The following is a 23,100-nucleotide window of genomic DNA, read 5'->3' as shown; positions in this document are numbered from 1 at the left end:
GTGGGTGTTGGCTGAGCCTCTCCCCAATAATTTTTAGAAAAACAATGCATGCAGTGCATCCTGTTTCTTGCGTATGCACTTCAGCCTCGTATATACGGGATGGCCAGCCAGGGCCGTCTTAAGAGTATCATGGGCCCCTGGGCCAATTGATTTTTCTGAGACCCTACCAAACAAATTCTCGAAAATTTCAACCAGATCTCATTTTTGTGAGGCCCCTCTTCGCTTGAGGTCCACGGGCCGTGCCCAGGTGGGGCCCATGCCTTAAAACGGCACTGCAGCCACCAATTTCAGCGCTCTCTCCCCACCCATTGTTAATTTCTTCATGTCAGCGCCTCTGTTGTGAAGGCTGGAAAAATGTTTCAGGCCTTCCATCTTGTTAATAAGCTTAATAGTTGTTCACTTTACCACCTCCCACTTTTTTTCTGTTGTCTCATGTCCCCATCTCCAAGGTCACACTCAACAAAAGAAGAGATGCTGTTGAGCTTACCGACAGTACAAGCAAGAGAAGGGATTCCCCCCCCCCCCAAGTTATCTCCAGGAGGTGCCTTCAGGCAGCACTCTGGGAAGATGCAATTTAGGATGGATGGATGCCGGGGTGATTGCGAGATAAGACTACTATTGTCACAGAACAAGTGCATTGAGGTTCTAAAGAAAAATAAGAAAAATGAAATTTCGAGCAGATGATTTCTACTATTTAGAGAAATTTTTTGTCAAAAAGTTTTTTCTAAGCCAAGTGTGTGAAACATATGAACTCAAATTTTTGGGGGGGCCGAGCCGGCTCTTCAAAAATGTTGGGGGAGCTCGGGCCCATGGGCCAGATACAAGTTTATGCCTATATCTTATAGCCTTGTAGACTTCTTTTTTCAGCACAGGTGTTACTTGTACAAATTCTGCTTCATTTTCTTTTCTTCCTGCTACCTTTCCTCAGTCCCGACCCTGTTCATGTTTGAATAGAGCATAGGCGGAGATAGACTTGGAAGTCTGGGGGGTGCACTGCCATTATTGCTGGGGAGGGGGCATGATGATGATGGTGTCGATTCATATATACGTATATACATTAGATCAGTCAACTCCACCTTTGACGCATCTCCAACCATGGTTTTTGTTTTGCTGATTTTAAGCTCCTATTATCTCCCAATGCGTTTTTTACAATATCGCAATTAAACTTCCTGACATCTTCTGCGACTTTTGCTACTTCTTTTAGGGTAGTGGTTAAAGCTCTGTTCATTGTGGTGACATCTTGTCCAGATTTGGTGGTGCTATATAGCAAATCAAATCGGTTTTTCAGCTCTAACTGGAATTTATATTGATGTTCTTGAAGCTTTACCATATTTGATGACAGTTTTTCCATTTTTGATAAGTTTCGCTCTTCCCATTCTAGCGTTAAGCATTATTCTGCATCTCACCAGTCAATGATCACTTCCTGTATTGAATTTGTTGAGAACACTGCAGTCTTTGATCATATGCTTTTTATTAAATAGGATGTAGTCTATCGCCCTTGTTGTTCTAGTTTGGTTTCTCCAGGTCCACTTTCTTTGGGTTTCTTAGAAAACAAATTCATGATGCATAACTGTTTGCTCTCTGCAAGTTTGATGAGTCTGTTTCCTCTCTTGTTTCATACCGCAAAACTATGACTTCCAACTGAGCTTTCACTATTTGTTCTCCCTCCAATTCTAGCATTGAAGTCGCCCATTACTATTTTGATATGGTGGTTTCCTTTACAATTCATCTCATCCGATTCTTCATAAAAGTCTTCTACCTTTTCCTCAGAATAGCTTGTTGCTGGTGCATAGACTTGTATTGAATTTTTTCATGACGTAAAGACTAAGAAATAAAGGATTTTTGAAATTTGATACATAAGGGGGTAATAAAAAGGGGTGGGCTCAAACTTTACATAAAAATCATGCCAAGCCAAAACCACTGAAATTCCTGAAAATTGTGCTGAAGCTTTGTTTCATGACGTGAACATTAACTAAGGAGTTTTTGAAATTTAAACCCTAAGAGGGTCATACTGGGGGTCCCCAGCATCAAAGGTGGAATCATCTGATCTAATGTATGTGTATATATGAATTGACATCATGAACGTTCCCAAACGTTCGAGTCTATCTCAGTCTATTGTTCATATATAACAGATAAATCACGCAGAGCCAAAACCGCTGAAGCTATCATCATGTAATTTGGTCAGAAGTTTAGTACCATGTTTTAAAGACTAAGAAGGGGTTTTTGGAAATTTGACCCCCAAGGTATCATGGGGAGATTCCAAGTTAACATAGAAATCATGCCAAGCCCAAACCGCTAAAGCGGATTCATTATTCATGAAATTTAGCTGAAATTTTATTTCATAACATAGAAATTAAGTTTTTCTTAAATTCGACCCCTAAGGTGGTTATAAGGAGGTTCAGAGGTAACATTCATGAAATTTGGTCAGTAGTTTTATTTCATGATGTAAAGATATCTGTATCCGATATCTGCTTGATATTTGCATAACCAACTTTACAATTCTATCAGATGTACTATCTAACTCAACGATGTTATTTTTCCACTTTCTATGAATTAGAAATCCTACTCCACTAGTTCTTCCATTATCTGTTCCTTTGTAGTAAAATACAAGTCCACTGGAAAGTTCTATTTTTTCCTCTCCTTCTTACTTCCCAGATGCCTAAGATGTCCGAATTTATTCTTTCTAGTTCTTTCAATTCCTGCAAACAATTTTCTGAAGAAAGAGATCGTCCATTATACGTGGCTAAGGTGGTCATCTTATGGCAGCCTGGTCCAACCCAGAGATTCTTAGCACCCTCTCTGTCTTCATGTCTTGCTGGTCGCTGCCATAATCAGGGACTCAAGGACATTCAGACTGCTGGGGACGGAGGGCCTTAGTTTATATACAGAGTTCATATTTCGTTTTAGGGGTTTTTTGGCTGTAATCATCCACGCTGGTCAGTGCGGGTTGGAGAAAGCCCATCCACATCTGTTCACATGTTAAACATAGCTATTTATAGGCTGCACCACAAGAAGGTGTGGATTGGACTATAAGCCTCTACTTCTAGTCGATTCCTTCAAGTTCTCATGATGGAGCAATTGAAGGGTCTTCATCATAAGAGGGTTCAAATGTAACAGGCAAATCACGTCAAGCCCAAACCACTTAATCTATAGCCATGAAATTTGGTCAGAAGTTTTATTTCATGACGTAAAGACTAACTAAGAAGAGGTTTATCTAGATACTAGACTAACATAAGGGGGCTTAATAGGGGTGGGGGTCATATGGGGAAACAACGCCAAACTGAAACTGCTGAAGCTATAAATATGAAATTTGGTCAGTATTTTTGAAATGTAGAGACACGCTGTGAAGGGATTTTTTAAAATTCGAATCCCTAATGGGGGTAGTTTGAGAGGTTATGTGAGGCAATCATCACTGTGTTGAAATCGCTGAAATTCAGTATTATATGTTATAATGTAAAATACCCACTAAGGCAGTATTTCATAAAATTCATCTCCCAAGGGGGTCATGAGGAGGTTCAAATGTTATATGGAGGAATCATTGCGAGTCATTTTCAGATTCCCAAATCCACATGAGTGAAGCCGTGGGTAACAGCTAGTATTAAAAATATTTCTGTGTGTCTTATGGTACTAAATGTCTTTTTGTAGAAATTTTCCTTATTTTGGGAAAAAAACAAATTTTTTGTGAAATTTGAAACAATCTACATAATTTTGTAAAAAAAGTTAAATCTATAGTTTTGTGAACAAAATCTCCATAATTTATATGTATGAAAAGTTTTGTTTCACAATTGACAAATTTATCATAAATTTATTCAGCTGATTAGCATAAGTCCACATTGTAAAAGAGCAGGAACTAAAACAAAATTGCAACTTTTTTTTATATTAAGAATCCTTAAATGCATCAGCACAATAACAAAACCAAGTAACATCAATATCAGACACTTTTAAATGATGTGGCGACAGACCCATATGTCCAAAGCAAGCAGTCAAAGGGGACAGTTTCCATGCATACAATAATATCTGTAGCAGTAGTTGTGGTCCACCAAACCTAGCAGCATGCATCACTAGAAAGTCAACCTCCCTGCCAAGGTCATGTTCTCAGTGACTTATGTGCTATAAATGTGTATTTTTTGAAGTTGCTGCTAGAGCCATAATTAACATTTGGTGGTAACACTCTGTAAGCAGATCTCTCCATGCTGTGTCATTTCTTAATTTTTTTTTCTCATGCACTCATAAAAATTCTCCATTGCCACAGGGGTGGTTGGCTGAAGTTGGTTTTCTGTGGTTCTCAACTTCGAGACGCGAATACGAGCTGCTCTCCCTGTTAAAAAGTCTCGTCAGAGAGAGCAACAGTTCTACAACGATATGATTATTCAATCATTGCACTTCACTTATTGTTCGAATAATTAATGGCAAATGGCAGCACACTATAACAAGCATTACTCAGAAACAAACTTCACTTTAGGTTCACAATACGAACATGCACATTCCAACAAGTACCAATTCATTAGAAGTTGCGCCAAGGAATATGGACAAGGTGCATTTGTGGTTTAGTAGAAAGTCATGGAAATTCTAAATTGGTGTATGGCAATATGACCGGAGTTGGTGTGTGGTGAAGTAGTCATGAAATTTTATGGTGGTATTTGATTTTTTCAGTTATCAAAGCTTGTAAAATGCAGTCTTTCACACACAGCATTTTGGTGACAAGTCTGTTTTTCGTATCTAAATTTCAGCTGGACAACTTCAGGTTGTCATTTTTCTCCTTTTTGCCATTGATATATTGAAACATTTATATGAATAAGGTATTTTCTTCTCCTTTTCTCCTAGATGCTAAAGAGATATCAGTTCAATCTGTTGATGAGGTTTTAAAATTGCTTGCTGTTGGAAGAATTTGAAAATTGCTAGCTCCAAGTTCAATTACCAATCAAGTCAAAGGTGAGTGTTTTGTATAAAATAAATTAGTTTCTTGAAAAGAAGGAATGAAGTTATTATCCTACTGAGTATTGTAGCTACCACAAACAGATCAGCAAGGGATCCTGAAATACTCGCTCATTGTATAAGCTCAGCATTTTTATGTGCGTATTCTGAGACATTGAGAATAATCTAGTTCACCCCATGATTTTTGCCGAAGAAAGGGGTTAAAATATTTAACATGTTAGAATAGACAATTTTTGACATTTTTAAAAAAAGGAAAAAAAAAATAGCTGTGTAGGGGGGGGGGAATAAAACAAATAAGAAATATATTACTAATATCTATCCATATCACATTATATTATTTGTGCTTTGGTACGGATCAGACACACTTTTTTGTCCTCTGAGCACGATCTCTTCATCCCATTGTTTGGGAATTAGCTGCTGTGCTTCCGGGGAGATAAGGATCTGGTACCAGCACTTGTGTGTACAAAAAAAAAGTTAAGTGGTCTTATTTTTTCTCTATTATATTATTTTTTCCTCTTATATTTGACGAAAGCTCCCTGGGGGAGGTGTCATCACGTGGGTGGGAACAAATCAGGTAGGAGTGAATATTAGTGAGTCGCTGTCAGAGTACCAGGACCTGCTGTTATCCGCTCAGGAGGAAGTTCATATGTGACAGTGATTCCAGTACTGCCAGGAGGTATATAGGAGTAGGATCCTCTGCTTTAACTTAGGCCTGAAAAACATTTGCTCCTCACTTGGGGTCATGATCTTGACTCTTTCCACATTCTCGATAGGCAGCTTCAGTGGGATGGGATTCACCTAATTAGGCGGAGGTTCTAAGAGGTTTAGGATCAGAGTTTTTACTCCCAGACCATGTACACAGAAATGGGGGTTAGTTAATGATAATAACAGGGGTGTTGAGTATGGGTTAGGCGGAAGCAGTGGGTTCAGCTTGAAAACAAAAGGCTTCATAAGCTTATCGTGGGGGTTTGTTATAATCCACCGAATGGGGATCCAATCTGCATTGTCAAGCTTCATGATGAAATTTTCTGCATGTGTAAGCATAAGAGGGTTGTTATATCAGGAGATTTAAATTACCCTGGTATCGATTAGAGAACCTTCATCGGGAACCTTTTGCTAGAAATCAGTGTGAAAGAGACTCTTAAGTTGGTGCTCGATATTTTTTTGTATCAACATGAATCAGAAGCCACTAGAGGTACTGCTATTTTGAATTTAGTTCTCACTAGTTCCTATTGTCTTGTTGAACATGTTTTGGTGTGAGATGAGTTTTCTTCTAGTGATCGTGTCATTAGTTTTCTCTAACTTCTGGTAAGGTTGATAACAAAAGAATGGTTCCTTGTTTTCGGAGAACCAACTTCAATATTTTGAGAGAAAGGATAGCTGGAATTTTCAAGGACATGGTGGAATCAGTTGAGACATGGTAAATGGGAAGAATATAGTATGGAGATGAGAACTCTGTCATGAATGCCATTATACCCTTTGGTCGTAAAAAGCAGGTTTGTACATCGCTCCCCCTATGGTTCACAAATAGCGTGCATAATCTTTATCTTAAAGAAAAGAGCATTCAGAGAGTACAAAAGTGGTTGACAGACCTTTCATTGTTTACTGATGAAAGAAGGTCGTTGAAGAAAGGGATAAGGGATAGCAATGAGTATGTTGAATCTAGGTAGGCAGGTAATATTGGCTCTGATGCAGAAATCATTTTTCAGGTACATCAATGATGGGTGTAAGGGACAGTTGGCTCCCTCTCGATAGGAGGGTCCAGGGCAGAGAGCAATGTACGTATGTGTAGTGCTTTCATAGACTTTTTCGCATCAGTTTTTAATACAGATAATGATATTTAAAGTATATACGGTTGTTGCATGGGGTAATAAAATACTCAATGATATTCAAGTGGAGGACGTGGAGGTCCTAAATCTTTAAAAAAGTGTATGTGTAAGCAGACTACCAGGACCAGATGATATCCATCATAGCAAGTTGTTAGGGCCAGTTGCACAGATTTGCAGGAGTAGTGTTGCTGAGGGTATCGTCCCAAGGGATTGGAAGCTTGCTAATAAGGTTCCAATATTTAAAATAAGGTAGTATAGAATGCATGTTCAATTATCATCCGGTGAGTGTGATGAGCTTCCTCTTGAAAATTTTGGAAATTATTATCATAAGGCAATTAGTGAAGTGGATAGATGAGAATATAATGTATTGTCGGATAATACATCAGCATAAGTTCAGGAAAGGAGAGTTATGTGTAACCAACCTCCTTTGCGTCTATGATCGCGTGACCAGGGCTTTAAGTAAGGGCTAAAAGGTAGATGTTGTTTATCTTGATTTCCTAAAGGCATTCTATCCAGTAAAGTCTTGAAGCGTTCACACGAGATTGGGATTGGAGGTAACTTGCTGAATTGGATAGAATCCTGTTGAGAGATAGGTCACAATGGGTTATGGTGAATGGGGAATTCTCTTATTGGACAGGTGTCACTAGTGGAGTTTTTCAAGGAAGTGTCCTTGGCCCCATACTTTATCATTTCTTATCTATAAACTCGATCAGGGTATTGATGGGATTGCTAGCAAATTCACAGATGATGTGAAGCTAATGGGAGCAGTTGGTAATCAAAGCGATAGGGAGTTGCTCCAGACCCACTTGAACAGAATTGCAGCATGGGCAAATGAATAGAGCATGACGTTTAGCGTTGACAAGTGCATGGTCGCTCCATTTGGTTCGTACAACCCACGGTTCTCTTACGAGTTGAATGGTGACACTATCCCGGATACAAGTAGGGTCAGCAATTTGAGAATTCTCATTGACGAGCGGCTTAGGTTTTCTGAACATTGTTCAGCGGTGGTCAAAAAAGCAAATATAATACTCGGTTTCATTTTCAAAAAGGTCTCTTCGCGTTCTTCTAAAGTCATTCTTCTGCTTTTCTGAGGCTTAGTTCGTCCTGGACTAGAGTATGCTGTAAGGTTTTGGAGACCATACCTACAGAGGGACATAGACTTTGTTGAAGGGATGCAGAGAAGAGCTACGCGTGTCCTTATTGGCACACAGGGCTTGAGTTATGAAGAGAGACTTTATTTTTTGAATATGTTTACATTGGATGAACGCAGGTGTCGAGGAGATATGATCGAAATGTTCAAAATTTTCAAAGGGATGGATAGGATGGACCATGAACTTTTAGTACACCACCAATTGACTGCTTTTACAAGGGAACACCAGTATCGATTGGTAAGGGACAATGCGAGGTTATGGTGTCGCAGGGAATTTTTCTCTAATAGGGTTGTTAATAAATGGAATAGCTTACCCCCGGAGGGAGTAAATTGTAACACAATTGACATGCTTAAAAAGAAATATGATCATGTTGGGGTAAATCAAGAAGCTATCCATACTTAGGATAAAACAACCATAATATTCTTTATGGACATTGTATAATATTTTATTGTGTGTATCTATTGTTTATAATTTCTGTGATTGTGTTTTTAATTGGGTTGCTGTATTTTTGAAATATGACATCCATATTTGTTATGGGCAGGGTTTATTACAAAAGAAACGGTTTTTTTTTTGGTTTTAAATAGTATTAAAATTAAAAACAATAAAATTTCAGAAAATTCATTGAAACTTCTAATAATTAATTAAAATGAAATGTTTATTAATGGTAATTAACACTATTCCCATATTAATTTATCAATAAATATATCTTACATTTTAACAAAAACCAACTTTTGCAATTTAATTATTTTTTGCTTAACTCAATGGACTACTGTGTTTGAAAATTCTTTTAATGCTATTATTAATCATATATAGATGTTTTCTCCAGTTTCTTTGAGTATGCTTAATTAGAAAGATATTTTGCAAAAACTATATTAAAAATTAGGTGAATATAATGTATTTAATGAAGCATAAACAGTGCAGATTAATTAGCAATGATTTACGATATACTGGGTGATTATAACTAACGTTCTGATTACAAAACACTGTAAAAAAAGAACGATTGTCAGAATGACTTGAAAATTGACATGAATATTCCTGAAAAAATGCAATTTTATTTGGTAAAGGGGGAAAAATACTTAAAATTGTAAAATTAATGACATCCAACATGTGGGAAATTTGCTCGCAGAATGGAAACAATAGCCAGCCATGGCAAAATAATAACTTAATTATAGCATTGCATGATTTCATAATTCATGAAAACATCACAAAAAATGAAATAATTGGACAAAACACTACAACTTACTTAAGAAATGTTAAATATGTTGTCCAACTGGTTCTGGCTATGAGGTTGAAACAGGGTTTAAGCTACAGTCGCATTTTTCGCAAAATGGGAAAGAAAATCGTAGAATGCGAAAGAAGTAGTAGCCAATTTCGCAAAAATGCGTACAGGATGAATGAAACGAGTAGACTTCCATCCATCAATCATTACATTAGCATTGTAGCATTTTGCAAGAGCTTTTCCCTCCATTTCGCCTTTTTGCTAAAGGATTTTTTTATCCAGCTTAAACCGTGTGTTGAAAGCACAAAAATTCTTGTTCAACAACAGATCAGAGTATGCCATAGTTATGATGTGGATGTGCTTGCAATTCAGCTTTATTAAATGAAATGCGCCCCACCTGGAGGTGGGACGCAGTGGGGTGATATTCCTGAGGAACTTCTAACATATAGCGGATGTGCTGGAGATTGCAATTCACCAAAGTTTGCAATCTGACCACTGTTTATGACATTTTGAGGTACCCCCCCCCCCCCCCCCCACAGCCGGAAGTTCCAAGGGTTAAGGTGCATCCTGTCAAAATGGGTCTTCAGCAGCTGCTTTGCTGGTATTGCAATGTGCATCTTGATAGAAGTTCTGTCCACACACTGATGCTGTGGAAGTGCCGAAATGATGTGGTTGCACGAAATAGATTATACTGCTGGCCATCTAATTGCACATTTTGCACTACTTGCACTTTTTCCCTTTTGCGAAAGAAACTTTTATTGCTTCAGGAGTATCTGCAAATTTTCAAGTCATTCTGACTAGTAGTTCTTATTGAATAGTTTTGGAATCAAAACTTTAAATTATAATCACCCTGTGTATAGCTGATTATTTTTCATAAATCTGTTGTTATTATACAGTAGAACCTTGATTAATTGGGCTTACCACGAAAGTATAAAAAAAACTATTGAATATTAAGTTTAGGATAGACTAGATATGTAGTAGGACATGTGCTACTTCTTATAGGAAAGAAAATGAAAATGTATGTGAGATAATGTAACTACTAGTACACTAGTCTTTGTCCTTTAAGGACAGCTGGTGTCTATTGGATTATAGGACCACCTGCCCCTAGCATAATGGTGTCACTATTGTTGCTGCTTCTTTGTGAAGGGTAAAAGAAACCCTGTGAGATAACACACCACTACATTTAGATGTATGATGCAATCCTTATTCATTAATTTGCCGAAGATAGAGCATCAGAATGTAGCAAAAGGTTAGAAAATATTGTAAGATTGAGAAATTTTGGCTTTTGTATATAACTTTAAATAACTAAGAAACTTCATATGAAAAAAAAAATATATATTCTGGTCACAAGACTTTTTGAAAAAAACCACTTATAAAATCCTATGTCATTTAAAGATATATACAAATACAACGCCACAACAGGCAAAATGCCGAACGAGATGGCTGAGAAAAAGATGCCCATAAAAATATGGATGTCATATATTTCAAAACAAGAGGCATGAACAAGAGGCTAAATTTCTCCTGAATGACAACATTAATATGGTTTATGGTAGTTTCTTTCGAAAGCTAGTGCAATGGACAAGTTTTTTGGTATATTTTCCATACTGTAGCCAGAAGGGTATTTGCGTAATTGGCAATGAAAAATTTTGGAAGCAATTTGATTTTGAACTGTGCTAATCTTTCCGTACGCCAATAAATCCATATAGTTTGATGAAAATTATGCCATCTTACAGGACTTTTTCCTTTCCTTCCAAATAGGTCCTCAGCTTATGTGTAGGTCTCTTAAAATTGAGTAATTCCATGCAGCCCTGTGATGTTTGCAAATTATGCAAATCCAAGAGAATTTCTCTTAGATCTCTAGGAAAAATATGATCTTAGGCCGGTAATACACTATAAAAGTTTGATAAAATTTCTTTTATAAATTTTATATTTAAATTTTTTTTACAAATTTTATATTAAAAATTTTTTTATAAAATTTATTTTATAAAGGAAATGACCACATTACACTATAAAAGATTTATATAAAATTGTTAGTACTGTAGTACTTCAGAGATTCAGGTTTTTTCTTGAAATACAACTTTTGATTTTATGAAACTTAATCATTGAAAAAAAAAATCCATCCACCAGTATGGCCTTCCAAAGGAAAACTTGGAAACAACCCCCGCCCCCTAAAATTTGCGGACTCCTAGATTGTCACCATGACCCTGTCCGTCCTACCCTCGATCTTGCTATAACCCATGTCTGTAAAACTTAAGAGCATCATGAGGCCCCCAGGCCGAGAGATGTTCTGGAGCCCCACTACCTGATTGCAAAAGTACCAGAAGTATAGACAGGGCCATCTTAAGAGGATCATGGGGCCCCCGGGTCAAATGATTTTTCTGAGGCCCTACGGGATGAATTCTCGGAAATTCCAACCGCATTTCATTTTTGTGAACCCCCCCCCCTCCACACGATTGGTGACCCATTACTTGAAGATGTGACCCCTTATATCCCATAAATATAAATATGTCCATTCATTATTTTATTATTGTATTGCAGGTTCACTAGGGCAGAGTTGAATTCGTTATAGCCGATAAGCATCCAAACATTTGTTTCTGGTTTTTCATTCAGCTAGAGAAATTCAAATCTCTGATATTCACATAGGGAATTAAGGTCTTTGTAGTTCCTACTGACTTCAGTATGTGATGGAAGCAAAAAAATATTTCTTTCTTTAGTTTATTTAAAACCATTTTTATATTTTTTTTATACCGTTCAAATCATATGAACTAATTCAGTTCATTGAGACGAAAACTTGGATACCCAATTGATACTTACCACTCATTTTTTAATTACTTTATCAAATCGCGAAGTATATAGTATGCAAACTTGAGCAGTTGAAACTGCAGCATAGAAAGCATCAACATTAATCTTTTTTCAAATATTTTATGAGGAGGCTGACTTTGGTAAAAGAAACTTTGATAAAGAGCGTTTTTATCAAAGTTGTCCATTGCACTATCTAATTTTTTTGTCAAACTTATTTTATAAATTATCTTTGATAAAGAACTTTTATAACATATCTTTTACAAAACTTGAAAAAAAACAACCAATGAGACTATTGGTTATGTTAGCTCTAATGCAGTGATTCCCAATGTGGGGCAATTTGAGAATGAGCTTATAAAGAACTTTTTAGAATTCCCCCATGCTTTTATGAGTTAAATTTTTTTTTTTAAATAATTTCTTGACTTATTTCTTTTTTTTTTTCGGTTTCAATGTTTTTTTGGATGGGGTTTGACCAGGGGTTCTCTAAATGTGCATGGAGCAGGAAAAGGTAATAAAATGTCTGTTTGACGCAAACCACAAAATATCTCTGGCAATCACAAGACTCTTGAAAAACCAGCATGGGTACGTCAGTAAATTTCTAAAAGCACATTTCATTGCTAGATATTTTCCATTGTGAGATATTTTACTACCTTTCCCACTTTGTGTGCATCGAATGCTCTGTCTATCAACCTCTTAAGATGACAGGATATCTAATTGCTTCCCTGAGTGAGGGGATTTTATATACAGAGTTTTCCAGTTTCGGAGAGTCCCCCTCCCCTTTCCCCACGGGTTACATACAGAAAATTATGGTACTTTCACGACTATCCACTGGCATTCAAAGACGGTGTCTATACCATAGAGGACGTATAGGACTAGAGAGAGGGGAAACCCCTATTTTTCTGGTGCAGGTCACATGACTTATAAATGATGTTTCCCCTCCCATGCCCATTTTCTATGTGTTTACCATAGACTCTCGGAAGCGCTGTCTGTTCTTTTGTGTTATTTTTGTTAATAATGGTTCTTACATGCTGTGTCTATGCTTGTAATGAAAAGAATGGGAAGGGGGATGAATAACATTTCACAGGTATGTAAAATCATTCTTTATTTTTGTTTTAAATATATATTAGTTATTAAAGTTTGCCATGTGAAAGTATGTTCATTAAAACTTGAATTTTTTTTGTTAAGTAAGGTGCACATACTTGCTAATTTTTAGATAAATATTGAAATTCAGTTCAAATAAAGGGTTATAAATATTTCTGCACTTTTGAATAAAAATTTAATGAAATTTTGATCTATTTATCACTATGTTTTTCACAAGTATATTCACGTTCCTCTTGGTGACCAAATTTTCTGCCAACTGCGGTAGCTCAGATGCATTTTCTCAACCCATTTTTGACAGCTTTTCTAATTTTTAACCAAATTGCACACAAATTTTGCATATGATTACTGGTTACTTAACATACCTGAGCAGTTTCGAAAAATTAGACACCAAAACTAAATTGCCAAATAAAATAATTTTCCTTTCAATTAATTTAATTTTTTTACTACTTAAGTTTTTAGTTATATAAGGTGATTAATTATCTTAAAAGAATTAATAACTATTAACTAACTAAACTAAAGCTAATTATAACTAAATTATGAGAAACCTCATATTGTATGATAAAAAATGAAAAATTAGATAGTTTTATTATTTTTTTTAAATTTCCTATCAAAAATTAGGATAAATTGTTATTTTTGAAATACAAACTAAATTTCGTTGTACTTCTATTTTTTTTAAATACCATGACCTTCATCAGACCTGTCTATTTCCTAAAATGGTAATTTCTTATAGAGGGGTGCAATTCACCCCCCTCCCAGCTTTTACAAAAATTTAAAGTACAATCGAAATGGACAAACAAGGTGGAATATATACATATATTAAGTATATATCCTTTGCCCTCATCCCGGAAGAAGTTGAAATGATGACCCTGACTTACAAAAAATTTGTATGAAAATTACCTGGAAAAATTTCTAAACAGCCAAATCAGTCAAAAATGGGTTTATAAAAATAAAGATTCATAGGCCACTGTAAAGGAATTTTCAAAATAGTAGCTGAAGGAGAAAAGAAAGAAATACTTCTCATAAAACAGATAATTTTAACAATTTGCTCTTTGGGTTTTTATTCTAATATGATCTTTATTCCCTGATGTAAAGATTAACTAAGGTGGTTTTTTTTTCGAAACTCGACTCTTAAGGGGGTCCTAAGGGATTTCAATGGGGGGCATATGAAGAAATGATGCTGAGCCGAAACCGCTGAAGCTGTAAATATGAGATTTGGTCAGTATTTTTGTACTGTAATGTAGAGACTCACTGAGAAGGGATTCTGCAAAATTCAGCTCTCTTGGGGGGGTTCAAACATTACGTGGAGTAATTATCACTGAGCCAAAATTGCTGAAGCCATAAATATGAAATTTAGGCAGCATTATATTTCATAATGTAGATACCCACTAAGGCAGGATTTCTGGAAATTCATAAGAGGTTCAAATGTTATATAGGGAATCATTGTGAGTAATTTTCAGATTAGCAAATCCACGCAAGCGAAGTCGCGGGTAACAGTTAAATCATGTATGAATATGTGTGTTCTGTTAAAAAACATTTTGCTGACTTAGCTATAATTGTCACATTGTTTAACATACATGTTCATAATTTGCTAAATGTGTTTCATGTAATGTTAATGTACCATTGATTATCAAGTTGTTCCTTGCCAAGCTGCCTACCTTTAATAAATGATTGATATAGGGGAGAAGAAAAATTTTTTTTTTCTTCGACATAACCAAGAAAGTGTCTCAGATTATTCACACAGTTTAAACACTGCATTCCTCTTGCCATTGTCACATTTATGAGAAGCATAGTTTTTCAAATACAGTGAAACCTTGCTAAAATGATATTTGATGTAACAATAAATCTCTTTGAGTGTTTTTAACTCTTTAACGCCCAGATAGAAAACCTGGGAGGGTCGTGAAAATACCAAGTTTTTTGTGTTCGAAGTGGACTCGTCCAAATTTCGGCCACTTTCCCTCTCCCCACCCTTTCTCCATGAGTTTCTATTTTTTCCACCCTTTGCATTGACGTTCACCCCTTCATTTCAATGGATTTTAAAGGGGGTAATTTGTCTACAGAAAACACCCCTTTCCTCACAGTATTATCTCTTTGTAAAATGCATTGAGTACCCTTAGTCCATTCTCAAGGAACATTCTAGTACATCAGCTTTTAAAATCCCATTGATAGGTCGTTGCAGTTGTCTTTTCCGTTCCCGCCTCTGACAAGAGCTTTCATCTTCTTTCCCGTTGGTGACAAAAGCCCACCAAAACATACCCATACCCCCTAGCTGGGCCGACTTGAGGCGGTTATGGGCATTAACCTACTCGGCCGACTTCGGGCGATCTGGGCATTATAGAGTTAAAATAATGTTTCCGCTCATGAATACTTATAAAAGCATTTTCTGGTGGCTACAGTGCGGATTTTGAATGATGTCAACAGCAAAATAAATTTGGGAGTGTGCAATGATATATGATGCCTCTCAACATAACAATTTTTTTAACAACAGAATATTGTCATATTTATAATTCAAATCACCTTTTTTATCAATAAATTAGGAAAAGAGCTGCAATTAATATGAGGGAGATTTTATTCATGAAGGAAGTGAGTACATGCTTTATTCTACAAAATGACAAGTTTCTAGAATTTTTTTTTCTAATTATTGACACTAATAATTTGGTTTATCCAGCCAATGTATGATGACACTTTTACATACACGCCAGGGACATCTGGTTTTCCACAGCCGAATCCCCATGAAACAATTCCAATCAGATCGTAGAAACCATCATTTTTACAAACAAGGGGGCCTCCACCATCTCCCTGCAATGGAAATTTTTGTATTGTATTTAATTATTTAAATAAAATACACATTTTATTGTATTATACACATTACAAAACAATTAGGGGTCTAAATGAAGCCATTGAGGAAGGTTCAAGGAAAGGGTCCATGGACTCCTTTGGAGATATTTCGGGAGGGTATGGCCCCCACATCTTGCGGTAGGGCCCCAGGCTATGATCTTTAGCAGCCCCCCAGACCAGACTTTTTATGGGCCCCTTTGTACAGGGTGATTCAGAAAATATGGGAAAAACTAAAAAGAGGTGATAGTACACACCAATACAAACAATTGTCATCAAAGAATGCATGGTCTAAAATGCAATGCAAACGTGCCAGCACAATTCGAAATGGCTTCTCCACAAACGTTAAAACGACATTCCTGTTGAAATTTATGGGAGAAAAAGAACACCATGCATGCAAATGTAACCTGGGGAAGAAAAAGAAACCGTATGCACACATCTGTGCCACAATGAATAAAAGGCGCGACATTGCCTACTGAAGTGCATGATTATCCTGTATGTTACAATTGTTAGAACGGTTTTGCATGCCTGAATAACTTCACAGTGCTGGCATTTGCACCTTTTATTCACTATGATAGAGATTTGCATATGGTTTCTTCTTCTTTGCCAGGTTACATTAGCATATGCATGGTTTTCCTCCCGATAAATTTCAATAGGAATGCTGTATTAACATTTGCGGAGTGGCTGTTTCAGAGACCCATCTCCCTTTCACATCCAGCAGTAGGGCCCCCCTAAGCTGTCTTTGGTGAGCTCCCAGATAAGCCTTCCTTTATTATGAACTTATGGTGTGTAAAACAAAAATGATGGAATAATCATAGATTCTGAGCTGGGGGGAGCTCTGCCACCCCCAATCCTTGTAGAGAACATGCAGGGACCTCAGTTAAATAGAGGTTCCACGATAAGATCTGACACAAAGATTTATGACACTAAATATGTATATTAAGAGCAGAGACCATTACGCATGGGGGGAATAGAGGAACTGTGCCCCTCCCAAGCCGACCAAAAATTTAAAAAAGTTCAATATTTTGGTTAAAAAAATTTAAATATCGAAAGAAAATACCCTTTATGTGCTCTTTACCTGCCCAATTGGAAAACATTTGTGCGCTTGCATTGGCAGTTGTGTGAAACGAGATCATTTCTTGCTTCTCAGTGGAATAACTTCACAGGGCTGGCGTCTGTGCATTTTATTCACTGTGATGCAGATTTGCTTCTTCATCCCCGGGTTACATTTGCATGCATGATGTTATTTTTCTCCTGATAAATTTCAACAGGGATGACATTTTAACTTTTGCGGAGCGGCCGTTTTGAAACGCGCTAGCTAGCGCATTTGCGTTTCATGTTAGACCATGCATTCTTTTATGAAAATTGTTTGTATTGGTGTGTACTATCGCCTCTTAAAGTTTTCCCTATCTTTTCTGAATCACCCTCTATATGATTACCCCTCCTGATCTGTTATATGAACACCATAAAAAGAACACCATGCATGCAAATGTAACCTGGAAAAGGAGAAGAAACTGTTTGCAAATCTGCATCACAATGAATAAAACCTGCAGACGCCAGCCCTGTGAAGTCATTCAAGCGTGCAACCATTCTAACAGTTGTAACGTACAGGATAATGGTGCACTTTAGTAATACTGAAAAAGTAGACATCCGTTTGCAGCTCTGTAAATGAAATGCAAGTACCAAAGAGGCAGCGCAAATGTACAATGAGCATTTTCCCACAAGCAGTTGCCCAATCCGAAAACATTTGCACACTTGCATTGGCAGCTGTGGGAAACAAGGCTCCTTTCTTGTTTCCCGGTCTGATGCAGGTCATACAAGGACTGCCTGCCAGAACAGCAGGTATGGATGACAGGATTTTGGAGATGGTGGCAGATCAGCCAGCTACAAGCACATGAGCTGTGGGCCTTAGCCTTGGTGTGTTACAATCCACGACATGGAGGGTGCTGAAGGGTGAGAGGATGCACCCATACCATTTTCAATGAGTCCAAGCATCGAATGAGGATGATTATGCTCGTCACATAAATTTTGTCCGCTGGCTCCTACAGCAGAATGCAGCACACCCAGATTTTGAGGCAACTGTTCTTTTCTCTGATGAATGCATTTTCACATGAGATGGTGCATTTAATACCCACAATAAACATGTCTGGGCATCTGTAAATTCACATGCCGCATATCCACATGTGCACCAGCGGCGCTTCTCCATTAGTGTTTGGGCAGGTATCATCGGCGACCACCTAATAAGACTATTTTCTGCCAGAACGCCTTGATGAGGGCAAATACCGAACGTTTCTACAAGAGGTGTTGCCAGTGGAACGTGAGACCACCAGAGTGAGCAATGTTAACTCTGGTGGCATATGTGGTTCCAGCACGATGGAGATCCAGCCCATTTTGGGCGAGAGGTACAGCACTATCTGGACGTGTGGCCTCCCTTAAGAGTTACATGCCCAGTTCGAAATATCCGGTTAAAGCAGTCAATAAGCAAGAAATGAAAACGTTTTTTACATTGATTAGTGGATTTTGTGATATTACATTAACAAGTTAACTTTCAATTTTCGTTAAGAACATTTTTACATTTATCAATTCAAAAATTGGTTTCAGTAGATGTGGGTGGTTCATGTTCTGCTGAACATCTCCTTTCCAGTCATAGACCAGGGCGAATATGATGCAGATCCATCCACATCAGTGTAACCAATTGAAAAATAGAGTCCCAGAGTTTAAGGCGAGTCACTAGCAGCCAACATCAAACAAAGATCTCCCAGAGATCACTGATGGAAAGTCCTTGAAAATTAGCCAGATCAACGTCGTAGAGTGGAGAATAACTGGATGTCTAAGCACAAGTCAACTTTTTCACCAATAATCCATTCAAGGTTTTGTCACCCAGAGTCAGCAGCTAGTCACCAGACCAAAACTGTGAAACTCGTAGAGAGCTATTAGACTTTCATTATAAAAACACTTTCGTTATGAAATCATTTTCATTGTACCAGCCGGGAACTAGAGAACAAATTATTTAAGTTACAACATCGCTTTTTTTGTTTAACAACCTCAGCCAATCAGTTTAAGCTACCCAAGTAGCATAAGTAAGAAGTAGTTGAAGTAATAGTTGCGATTAGTGAAAACAAGAGAGGGGCATATTTATGCATTTCAGACCAGTATTAATCTAGAACCAATTGTCCACCGGCAACACTCTGTCTCCCGATAAAAATTCTGACATCACAACAAAAACAATTTACATATGAAAACAAGTTTCAAAATTTCTAAATGGCAACAAAAACGTAATCGGGCTAGCTGGCCAGGCTCTCTGGCCAAGCTATACAAAATTATACATATTAAAACAAGAAAAAAAAAGAAAAATAAGCAAGACAAAACTACTCCAGCGGAAGTCTGCAGCCAACTGCCATAAGCAAGTGAGTAATATTATTATACAATAACAACTCAACAAGACCAATGTGATATCTCCCCCACACCAAAAGTAAATAATTGTATGTTACATGAGAAATAAATTTTGGTGGGACGTTAGCTGCCCGACCTTGGTCTGTCCTAATCAAACGACAGCAAGACTCCACCCTACAGCTGTAGGACTAAGCAGACTTTTGGCTCATGATGGTACACCAGTGGGACTTCCGGATGGTTTCCGGTAGCTGAGCGGTCCCTGGGGCCTAAAAATGTGACTATTTTGCATATAAAAAAGTAAATTCGAGTAACGGAGCAGGATGCCATCCTGATCCATTACAGACGTCACTTTTCCAAACCGATGGATCGGTTGAGGTGGTCCTCAAGCTTGTCCATGACGATCGCCTGATCTGTTGTCTTGATTTCTTTTTGTGGGGACAGCGGAAGAGTCTGGTGTATGAGACTCCTCTTGACTGTGAAGAGGACCTAATCACAAGCCTTTTAGCTGCTACTGGGAGATTCATGATATATGCCTCAAATACTCTAGAGCATTCGCTAATCCCTCCTTCACTTTGGCGGCCGCTCTTTTGAGCAATTATTGTAAATTATTCATTAAAATTGCTTTTTAATGAATAACTATTTTTATGTTTTCTCCATGTATCCTCAGTTTTACTATGGTGTGCCCTGTAGCACGTTTGCCTTTCATTTTAGACCATGCATTCTTTGATGAAAATTGCTTGTTTTTGTTTGTACTACCACCTCTTAAAGTTTTCCCCATCTTTTCTGAATCACCCTGTATAGGGAATTTATAGTGTGAAAAAGCAAAACATGGTGAGAATCATTAGGGTACACCTGGCCTGGAGCCTTGTCAGTCCCACCCTTGTGGGGCCATGCAATCATCCATGAGCTTAGATGAAAATGGCAGAATTAAGCAAAATAAGCACATGCTTAGGGCATCAAGAGAAATGGGGCACCACAAAAAGTTAACAAATTATCTATATATATATTTTTATCAATGCAGAATTTTCTTTCTTCACAGTATCAACCGATAGAAAAGTATATTCGATACAAAATCCTCAAAAATCATATTGGAAATGAAAGCATCTTGAAATGCCTCTGACGCAAGATAAGACATGTTATTTCCACAGCAACAATAATAAAATCTCAAATCTAGAGAAATTAATAATATTGCAAACTAGAGTTCAATTAATGCTGAGTTTTTGGAATGAAATGTCACAAAATTTCTTAAGTAAGTCCAGAGCATTCTTAACAGTATTATCGACTCCAGATGCTTACGCAAGTGGAGACCTGTACCCTCCAAATGACGATTAAAAAATGAAAAGTATTTCTTAAAAAGAATTAAAGAAAATACTTTTATATGTTACCAAATCAATATCTGTTAATTTAAAATTCTTTTTTCAAGGTTAGTAACTCAGAATTTCTCTGGAAAGATTCCTTGTGCCCTCAAAAAGTCGATCCTGGTAGGCTTTTGATGGGTCCCTGGGCAAAGTGATTTTTCCAAGGCTCTATCTAGCTAAATATACTTGCCTTCCAATTTGCATACTTACTCTTGAAAATTGTAACCAGATATAATTGTCACAAGGTCCTCTTGGCACTTCCACTAGGCTGGCCAGGTGAGCCCATGCGTTGAGAAGGCACAGAATAAGCCAAGTTATACAGAATAAGGACAGTTTGACCCACTGTAGAAGCTAAAGAGGAAGGTTCTAGATTGCGAACAAACTGGAAAAATATATCGGAAAGAAAAAGTACCCCATGATGGTGATGTAACCAAAAATAAGGTACTGTGCATGTGAATAATATTGTGACTGCCAAGGTTCAGTGGTTCAGGGAATTTTAAAAAGTGGTCAATGAGAGAAAATATCTTCGAATGTTTTTAAAAGACGAACTAAAAGTAGAAATAAAGTTATCTTTTTTGGAAAATATGAAAGGAAAAATTCCAAAACATACATTTTGGCAAATTTGAAAATAATGATAGTAACATTTATTTGTCTTTTTTGCCTTGCTAAATTCTAGCAAATAAGATGTAAAATTTATTAGAATTATTAATTGAGAAAAATATTAAATTAAGCAAAATTTTAATGAAAAAGCTACAGAAATGTACTTTTATCATTTTGAAGCCAGAATTATGTCAAGCATTGAAACAAAAATTTTCAGAATAATAGAAAGACTTGATTCATCATCTCTACTAAAAGTAGAAGCAGATTTGTTATGTAGCATTGGTTTTAAAGATGTCATCAAAGATTTTAAAAAACTAGAAAAAGCGGAAGTGGGAGAAGATCTTTAAAAAAAAATGAAATGTGTGCTTAGAAATATTTACATCATATCTGCCTACTTCTGAAAGGAAAAGAAAATATTTTTAACGTTTCTTGTTTGTTTTTTCTAATTGATAGATTCAATAATTGATTGATGGGAAATATGTTGCGTATGGGTACCCTGGAGAAAATTAGCAATATTGCTATTGACAATTCTTGCCAAAACAAAGCTGAACATGAAAAAAGCCTGAAAATAAAAATTATTAGCCTTTAAATGTAAAAAATTACTGAACATGTAGCCGATGGCATGAAAATGTGGGGGCACCAAAACTATTTCAGTGCTCTGGGCCTTCAAGTGTCTTAATCCGGCCCTGGATGAAAACACAACTCATTGTTTCTAAATTGCTGTGTACTGAATATTATTTTGTAAGGAGTCTGCAGCCTTCATTTTATTGCCACAGGTGGTAGCAACAAAAGTTAAGAAGCCATGGTCAAAAGTGTTCATCTTCTAAAGTAATATACTCTGCCTTGAAAAAATAATTTCAGAAAATGTAGAATGTGAGGTCGCGATGCGAGGATCCGGGTTCAAACCCCACAGTGGTGGTCGGCTGAAGTTGGTTTTCTGTGGTTCCCAACTTCAAGGCGCAAATGCGAGCCGATCTTCCCGTTAAAAAGTCTCGCCACAGAGAGCAACAGTCCTACAACGAAAAATCATTCAATCATAACACTTCACTCATAGTTTGAAAAACTGGTGGCAGATGGCAGCGCTACACATAACAAGCATTACAGAGAAACAAAAAAAAAAAAAATCTTCACGTCAGGTTTCACTACATGTACACGCACATTCCCGTATGTACCGATTCGTTGGGGGTTCCGCGGGGGGTTGTGGGCGGGGTGCATGTGTGGTGTAGCAGTAGTAGGTAGGGCTCGTAGGTAGGGTAAAAAAGGGCTCGGGGATCCATGATGTTCTTAAGTCAGCCACCTCGTTGGGCAATTTGCCTGTTGTGGTGTTGTATTTGTATTTGTAATACAATACGAGCTTTCTTGAATACTGGATTTTTTTTACAATATTTTTTGTGGTTAAAGGTGTAACATGTTTGAAGAATTTCAAATAAATCTGAGTAATAAATAGTTTGATCAAGTTTATGAATTGAAAATTATTGAAACTTGACTAAAACACTGTTTCCAATTAAGGTTAGTTATTTTCATTTTTGATGTCATTTTGAGTGTCCTCACACATGTTTAGATTTCTTCTTTTTGACCTCTTTTTATTTTGCAGAAATTATTTTCTGGATCAAAAAAATTTCACCGTGAAACATATCTCATCATCAATGTATACTTTATGTTATTTTCTTCCTGGTTGTCCCACTCCAAAAAAATTCTCTGGCTATGGCCCTGACATTATGTAAGATTACTTTGGATAGAGAAAATGACAAGTCACCATTTTTTGTTTAAATTTTGTTTATATGCACACACATATTTTCTTGACAAAAAAAAAAATTTAAGGGGTGCGGTAGCCCGGTCGATAAGATGCTCGCCTAAAGTACCAAAGGATGTTTAGAAGTGTC

General features: G+C 37.0%; 1 protein-coding gene and 1 long non-coding RNA gene across 5 annotated transcripts in view; one reads left to right on the top strand and one right to left on the bottom strand.

Annotated features, from left to right (window-relative positions):
* LOC149072117 (uncharacterized) overlaps window positions 1-23,100 on the top strand; it is a 74,800-nt gene that overhangs the window by 23,222 nt on the left and 28,478 nt on the right. For all 3 annotated transcript variants that reach the window (XR_016194483.1, XR_016194484.1, XR_016194485.1), the window contains exons 2-3: window positions 4,825-4,932; window positions 15,569-15,614. This is a non-coding gene — a long non-coding RNA (uncharacterized LOC149072117). The remainder of the gene's footprint in view (window positions 1-4,824; window positions 4,933-15,568; window positions 15,615-23,100) is intronic.
* The window catches only part of LOC149072115 (uncharacterized), a 102,544-nt gene continuing 95,026 nt past the window's right edge, over window positions 15,583-23,100 (bottom strand). For both annotated transcript variants that reach the window (XM_089246986.1, XM_089246987.1), the window contains exon 7: window positions 15,583-15,830. In XM_089246986.1, coding sequence (XP_089103112.1) covers window positions 15,666-15,830 — 165 coding nt within the window. In that variant the 3' untranslated portion in view covers window positions 15,583-15,665. The remainder of the gene's footprint in view (window positions 15,831-23,100) is intronic.

The sequence above is a fragment of the Pholcus phalangioides genome, unplaced genomic scaffold (genome assembly GCF_987345545.1).
Source record: "Pholcus phalangioides strain wild (caught in Gottingen) unplaced genomic scaffold, Ppha-v1.0 ptg000017l_1, whole genome shotgun sequence".
Taxonomy (NCBI): Eukaryota; Metazoa; Arthropoda; class Arachnida; order Araneae; family Pholcidae; genus Pholcus; species Pholcus phalangioides.
The sequence above is the reverse complement of the archived record's forward strand: the minus strand, read 5'-3'. Positions and strand labels throughout refer to the sequence as shown.